At 36.7% G+C, this 7,946-nt stretch overlaps 1 protein-coding gene across 1 annotated transcript in view; it reads right to left on the bottom strand.

Annotated features, from left to right (window-relative positions):
• Nucleotides 1-460: 460 nt before the first annotated feature.
• LOC103193222 (polycomb complex protein BMI-1) overlaps nucleotides 461-7,946 on the bottom strand; it is a 13,277-nt gene continuing 5,791 nt past the window's right edge. Inside the window, exons 6-14 of the mRNA XM_042780341.1 lie at nucleotides 3,369-3,499; nucleotides 2,956-3,052; nucleotides 2,381-2,436; nucleotides 2,225-2,275; nucleotides 1,990-2,098; nucleotides 1,864-1,909; nucleotides 1,314-1,412; nucleotides 879-959; nucleotides 461-790 (exon numbers count right to left, since the gene is read on the bottom strand). Of these exons, the coding sequence (XP_042636275.1) occupies nucleotides 461-790; nucleotides 879-959; nucleotides 1,314-1,412; nucleotides 1,864-1,909; nucleotides 1,990-2,098; nucleotides 2,225-2,275; nucleotides 2,381-2,436; nucleotides 2,956-3,052; nucleotides 3,369-3,499 (1,000 nt within the window). The remainder of the gene's footprint in view (nucleotides 791-878; nucleotides 960-1,313; nucleotides 1,413-1,863; nucleotides 1,910-1,989; nucleotides 2,099-2,224; nucleotides 2,276-2,380; nucleotides 2,437-2,955; nucleotides 3,053-3,368; nucleotides 3,500-7,946) is intronic.

The raw sequence follows: 7,946 nt of genomic DNA, 5'->3' as shown, positions 1-7,946 counted from the left end.
TTCTATGCGTATTCTTTCCATTTTGTTGAATTTCAAGATAAAAAGCACTTGTTTTCTCTACAGGTTCACAAAACAGCATAATAACAAGAACAATTAAGGAGAATGTAATGTAGGCATTAGTTGAGATTAACAAACTATGGCCCAATGCTCATATCCACTGCAGAATATTTTCAAATCCAAACAATGGTTATAGAAACCATTTCACATCTTTCCTAACACACAGAAAAAAATCTTGCCTGTATTCCCCACAACCAATTCTTCATAGAAACAATCTTTCTTATCAGTTAACGTCCAGATGAATATCACATCTAGTCCATCTTTTATAGTCAAATTTAATGTCACTACAAAAGAAAGCAAATTGGACGATAATCACACATATTAGCATCTATAAAGCTGTAATGGCATGAAGATATCTATATAAATCAGGAGTTTAAAATTTTTTCCTTAACAGTTTCAGGTATCAACCAGATGAAGTTGCTGACGACCCATTTACTGAAGATTTTCGAGGTCTACTGGCAAAGGAAGATTGGTGGTTACCGCTGGGGCTGTTGCTGGTTCCATTCATAGTACTGGAAATGTGAGGAAACTGAGGATGAGGAGACTGAACTGGAGTGCTGGGGCTAGGCAAACAAGAAGAGGTGGAGGGAATACCTCCTGCTGGGCTGTTGGCCTTGTCACTCCCAGAGTCACTTTCCAGTTCTCCAGTATTTGTCAGTCCATCTCTCTGGTGACTGATCTTCATTCTTTTACAAGTAGGTCGAACTCTGTATTTCAAAGGAAGCGGTCCATTCTATAAAGTTAAAAGGAAACCAAATTAGTGTTAACTCTTACAATATACTTTGCCACCATAATCTGAGATTATTAGATATGCTACTTACTCTTCTCCAGGTATAAATGTAGGCAATATCCATTAGTGTATAGTAATCTTTTAAAGGTTCCTCTTCATACATGACATCAATCTATTAAAAAATAATTACATTTCAGTTACTAAATGTCATAAAGAATAACAAAGGTCAATCTACATTTTCATCATCTAAGAATAATACAAAAATGCTTCAAAAACATTTTTTCCAAACATTTGGGCAGAGAATAAAAATTCCTCTTACAACTTCAAATGAGGAAAAATATCTCCTAAAATTATTGAGGGATTGTTAGTATAAATTAGGATTTCTACCATATGTTTTTGAGAGATACTCCAATTTTACTTATAAAGTGTAAAAAAATTTTCTATTACTTTTTTTTTAAGAATCCAATGAAAAAAGTAAGTTTTAAAAAAATCTATATAAAATGTATGGACACTACACAGTAGATACCTGGAAAGTATTAGGTATATCCATTTTACTTCTGAGAAATTTTCTTAGGTGCATCACAGTCATTGCAGCTGGGCATCGTAAATATCTTTTATCATTCACCTAAGAGTACAACATTTAGAAAAGCTATTTTTTTTTCAATCCCTAACTTTTAGATAAGAAAAACAATTTCAATTAGATTGCCTAAAGATAATAGGAACTAATACTAAAAGTGTAATGTGACTAAATTCCTAAATAACCATACTTTGACTTTACTATTCTTATAAATACTAAATGAAGATTCCTCATATAGTAAGCAAAACTTATTTTGCTTATTTGGAGTATTAAGAATATTACACATGAACTACTAAAACATTTCATTAGAACAACAATCATATAAAATAGATTCTAATCATTTAACTACTGGATGAAGAAAACTCTCAGACATTCAACATGACAGTTTTCTACTTGACGTCATCATTTGACACTAGAAATATTCTAAGTGGCAACATAAATCCTTTGGAACTCTAAAAAACAGTGTTTCTCTTATATATTTTTGTAGTATAGAACATACCTCCTCCTTAGATTTCTCTTTGTCTTTGTTTACTTTCCGATCCAATCTAAGAAGCAGATAATTTATTAGTAACAGAATGTATCTAGGAAATATATTAGCATAAAACATATTTCCTAGAGAATTTACCTGTTCTGGTCAAAAAATTCAATGGATAAACTTATTATCTCATCATCAGTTATAATTCTCTTATCTTCATCTGCAACTTCTCCTCTATCTTCATTAGAACCATTGGCAGCTATAAAGATATTTTGAAATTCAATTTAAATTATATAGATGTATATATATGAGAATGGAAAAGGTACTTTAGTTTAAACTCAATAAAATATAATTACTGGATAAGTACTCCCCCAATAAAATTTACCATCAGCTGAAGGATGAGCTGCATAAAAATCCCTTCTTCTCTTCATTTCATCTGGGGAAAAAAAGAGAAATAAAAAAAAAGACATTTAATATTAGGTATAGCAGGTAAAACCACTGAATAATCTTTTAAAATTCACTATTTAAATAAGTTACTCACTTTTGAATAGCCCTGGAACTAATTTGTATACAATATCTTGAAGAGTTTTATCTGACCTGAAAAAGTGAGAAAAGTAAATTATCAAATATATCAAAAATTACAGTTTTTATAGATTCTTTGTTTTATTTGTGCTATAGTATTTTACTTGATTTTGGTACTCTACACATCAGTCAGATAAACAATTATGACTATAAATTTCTAAATAGAAAAATATTTTATATTCACTAACATCAATTTACTGAGTCAAAAGTGCACCTTTCAAATCACTATATTAACTAGCATGAATAAAGAAGAAAACAGAAGCATTTTTAAAACATTTACTCTTGCCTGTTGTGAATTCAGTAAAAAATGCAAAAATGGAGCACTAATTCAGTGTTTAAAGGATAGCAAAAAGAAAAAACAATCTTAAAATCACTTAATACAGAACTTTGTCAAAAGCTGGTCACTACTTAAACGGAAAGAAATTAAAGGGCTATAACGTTTCAGGGTAAATTTTCTATGATGGAAGAAATATATTTACTAAATTATGCAACTCCAATAGCAACTAGAAACAAGGATTTCAAAAATTTTCCTACCTTATATTCAGGAGTGGTCTGGTTTTGTGAACTTGAACATCACAGATGGGACAATACTTGCTGGTCTCCAGGTAACGTACAATACATGTTTTACAGACTACGGTACACATAGGAACATAAAGTTTTTTGCAAGTTAAGAATGAGACTCTAAAGCATTAAAATTAGCAGCAGGAACCAAAAACTAGCGTTAAATGCCAAAATGTATTTTTAATTAAATTAACTCAATACTTGAGCAGTTATACATCATACACGTTTAAATAAAATATTAACAAAACTTTACCAAGTGAAAGAAAAGAAAATGACTCCATCACTTTGTCACAAAAACCCAAGGACTGTGTGAATTAGTATTTTCAACTTTCAAGATGAAATGTGCAATACACACGACACAAAAGCAGTCCAAGCTCTGTACTTACAGGAATGTAAACATTCTATTATGGTTGTGGCATCAATGAAGTACCCTCCACAAAGCACACACATTAGGTGGGGATTGAGCTCAGTAATTTTGATTCTTGTTGTTCGATGCATTTTTGCGTGATAAAAAATCCTGCAAAACACAAAAATACCAACCATAATTCACAGAAAGAAAAATTATTACCTCCAACTACTAGTAATTATAAACTCTGAAATCCTGCAGGAGTTCAAAAAACTCGTTTAACACTACACACCTGAACTGTTCCAATTTTTCTACAGAAAGAATTTACTAATCATACTCAAATCAATTCTACTGAAATGGTAAAAAAAAGATCCCACTAAAGTTACTTCTGGTCTCTCAGGTCATTCCTGGAGAAAGAAGCAAAGCTATGGGGTGGGGGCTGGGAGCTAAGAGTATTCGGGTCTCTTTCTTCCATTTGTCCTCCAACCTAGCAACCTCAAAGCTGCTGTAGACGCCACAGTCCCCCGCACAAATTTATCAACCACTAGGGCTCGTTCCAGGTCTCCAAGTTTATTGTAAAAGTTCCTTATGGCTCTTCAATCGAAAATCCCAGAGCACACCCTAGCTACCCAGGGGTGGTTGTTGTTTTAGGTGATTCAAGCAGCCAGAACCTGGCACATTTCTATGCAGTACAAAGGGAAAACAAATTCGGTTCTATCTGCATCCCTGGCATTTCCGGAGCTGGGTGCTGGGGCCGCAAGAAAAGCACCTCGAGTCAGCCTCGGGCTGGGGCCTGAGCTAGGCGGACGCCTGGGGGCCGGGATGCAAGGGGCGGATCCGGCAGCGCCCGGGGCTCCGTCTCGCTGCGGATTCGGAACTCTCCTCTGTCGGGGTTTCCATAGCAACTTACACTTACACTTGGCATCCGGCCACCGCTGCAACTCCTCACGGAGCCTAGCTCCAGCCCTGAGCCTCAGCGGGCAGGCGGCCGGGCGTGCTGGGCAGTCCGGCGGCAGCGGGTGCGGGGGAGGGGCCGGCGCGGGGGCGGGGCCGACGTGGGATGGGGGGTGTGGGCTCTGCCGGCGCGGGGGTGGGGCGGGCCCCACCGGGCCCCAAGCGCTGGGGATAAGAATCCTAGCCAGAAGGCTATCCGGCTGGGACCTTGGGGGACCCCTGTCTACTTCAGCGGAGACTCGAAAAGGAAAATGCAAACCACACTCCCGGCCCCCTTTCCACGTCAACTTGATGCGAGGAGCTTGTTTCAGAGCTTGACTCATTCGTTCTGTTAGCAATCACTGTCAAAAATTTCACGAAGGGATCTTTTGATAATTATCAATTGTGCATTTAGTCCGAAACCGTCAGTGATCAAATTGCAGGGATGTTAATTGAACTGAACCTCTTTAAAGCTTCCTTTTCTAATAATGACATTCTCCTGAGTATTAGATGAGCGATACAAAGTTTTGGAGAAGCTGAAAACTAACATCTATTTAACAAAAGGGGGAGGGGCAAAGCCCTGTTTTATTTGAACAAAGTATTCTGGAGGCAAGAAAAACTACTTTAATCTGTATGATAGTGAGAATATGTACAGAATCATATGACCAGCCCATTCCCAAAGCTTAATCAACAGCTTGTCAACAGGAGCAATGATAGGACAGAAAAACAAATGTCAGTATCTCCGCCTGATGTCCATACAAATCCCTACATGATGAAATTATATTCCCAAAGGATATCATATATTATAGAAAAGTCATGATGGAGAACTGTCAGCAACGATACACCGGTGGGCAATCAGAGAAGTCAATTACTTCTTTAAGTATTCTTGAAAAAAACATTTCTTACTCCCATCTCATAACCTGAAATAAGACTCAGTTCTAGACCTGTCTGAAGTGCATTCTGAAAACTGTCTTTCACAGAAATCTAGGAACTTGTTAAAATTGCAGTAGGATGCATCTAAGGTTAATTCTTAGGGAATTTTAATGCAGAAGAAACAAATACCAATCAACATACCTCAATGGCTCAAATGAGAAGTTAAGAGTACTTGGGGGGGGGGGAGGATAAACCTCTTAGGAAATTGTCCACTATGACAACCAGAGACCTCAACCAGCAAACTTATCTTTTCAGTTATCTTTGGATTACTTGTTTAGAAGAATACTATCAAATTTTTATGACTATAAATCTAAGTGGGGTTGAAAAGGAGTTGTAGGTAGAGGAATGTCCCTGAAGATAATCAATATTTAAATCCAATTGTAGGGACTATTAAAGACCAGCCTCCTTTCAAAACTCTCCCTGTGAAATTGCAGGAGCTTTTTCCTAGAAAGAGAAGTTAGCAGTGTCTGCCTGCAAAAGCTATCACTAATGCCATCAATCATGAAGTTTAAGAAGGGACTCAAAATAAAAATAGCTACCTTTTTTCCTCCTCTACTTTACAATAAAAACAATACCACACAAACAACATAATAACACACAGAACACGCAAACCTCAGTAGAGGTTTAACTACTTCTTGTTGGCTTTGACTATTTAAGTCATACATACTTGACCAAAATCCTTTCAAATTCACCTTAAATTCACAAAATTCCTGGCCACAGTTCTATCATCATTTATAATACTAATATATGTATTACTTTGTTACTTATATAAAAATCAGTTCTTTATCTTTTTATCCTGTTTGAAACATTTGAAAGTACTGTCAATCTAATGAAGACATCCAAAATGTTTTCTTGACTTGGCTGACAAGGTTTCAGAAACAATCCCTTGGACACCTTTAGAAATGAAAACCTTCTAGGTTCCAACACAGAAACTGCCATCTAAGCAAATAAATTGCACAAAACATACAATGGTAAAAATTACTCAATATTTAAAACTTGCCTTTACCATACATATACTCAGTTGGGGCTGTTAGTTTAGTGGGAGGCCTAACACCAGTATGTCAAAGTGAAGGAAAACAGAAGCAAGTTTTAAATTAACAATCAGCTTGACTGTGGCAATCCAAGAAATGCAAATGAACTCCATAACCCCAATTTGAGCTCACAACTCAATACAATCAATTCAAGCATGAGCAAAGTTGGGTTTAACCCAATTTCTAAGAAGAATTCTGCCTATCTGGGCACTTAGCATACATCCAAGAACTTGGTGGTAAATTATTAAAGAGTTACCAAATGAAATTACATGCTTACTTTTTTTTTTTTTTTTTTTTTACAAATGCTTATATAGAAGGGGTGTGTGTGTGTGTGTGTGTGTGTGTGTGTGTGGTGGGTAGGTATGTATACATGCATTTATAGCAACAGAGCTTTAAACATACTATAACTAGGAATGTTAATTTGCACAAGTAGGTTTTTTCCAAACACATTTCATTGCACTTTGGGGTAGATGTATGGGAATGAACTCAAATGAAAAATTGATTTTGCTCATAAAATCAACTTCTTAGAGATTCCTAATGAATCTAAATAAATAAAAACTCCAATGTCAATATACAGTCCCATAACTTGATCAACACTTTCCATTTTAAGTATCAAGTCTTTAGCACAGCTCATTATGTTTCCAGAACTCTGGTGTTAAGGGTCCTATAAAATACTGTCTGAACTACCCACAACATTCTAGACGACAACAACCTACACTTGGATTTAGAGAAATATGCTCAGAATTTTGCTCACTTTGAGGGAAGTAGTAGGACATGCTTCTCTTCCAAATATTGAACTATGTCCACTAAGCCCACTAAATCCTTTTATTGCAATTGGGAATGATCAAAGTCTCTCTACTTGTTTACTTCCAATTATTAACTGTAAATCTCTGAGACAAAGACCATACTATATGGCTGTCCATAAGCCCAAAAGACTAAGAAACATATGCAACTAACTTTTTAGTGTTCTTTTTCCAAAGCATCCTTTTAACCACATTAACTATGGTAACATTTAGAAAAACCTATAAAACGTAGTGAAATTAAGTCAGGATTCTAATTGCATCCCATAGAAGAAAGAGGTTGAGGGAAAAAACAGTAGTTTCCTAGAGAAAAGGAAAAAAAAAAAAAGCAAAAGAGAGAAAGAAAACCTCATGCAAGACTAACGTCCAGTCACCACCTTCACTCCAAAAAAAGCTCCAAATTTGAAATGCTCACTTCCCAGTGAGAACGTCTGAAGTGATGTTTGGAGAACTTATCCAAGACTCCCAACAGTATTACCTTGAAAACTTCACTATTTTAAACACAAATGCAGGAGACCTTGGAAACAACTGGGAACCGCCATCTTACAAGCCATCCAATTTCACACAAGTGTTCCTCCAACTTAAGTTAATAACATTTTTGTTTGGGCTCTCTCCAGTCTAACATCCACCTAAGCAGGATCGCTGCACCCCACATAACCCGTCCCTATAAAATGAGGACGTTCCCTGGAAGTTTAAACCCCTCAAAAGCCCTTTCTTCGGGAGAGGAGGGAAACCACTTGACCCAAGCAGCTCCCGATTTCAGGAACCCGTCCCCGTTTAATCAAAATCTACCTCTCAACAAAGGGCGCTGTGGCCGGGAGAGCTGCACAAGCTGGAAATAGAAGTGTTCTTCTCGGGGGCCATGTGCGTCGCGAGGGTGTAGAGGGGCGCTCGGGGGAGAAAGGAACTAAAACGTGGGAC

The sequence above is a fragment of the Orycteropus afer genome, unplaced genomic scaffold (assembly GCF_000298275.1).
Source record: "Orycteropus afer afer isolate SDZICR_OR568_19922 unplaced genomic scaffold, OryAfe1.0 scaffold00035, whole genome shotgun sequence".
Taxonomy (NCBI): domain Eukaryota; kingdom Metazoa; phylum Chordata; class Mammalia; order Tubulidentata; family Orycteropodidae; genus Orycteropus; species Orycteropus afer.
Note: the sequence above shows the minus strand (reverse complement) of the source record. Positions and strands in the feature narration are given on the sequence as shown.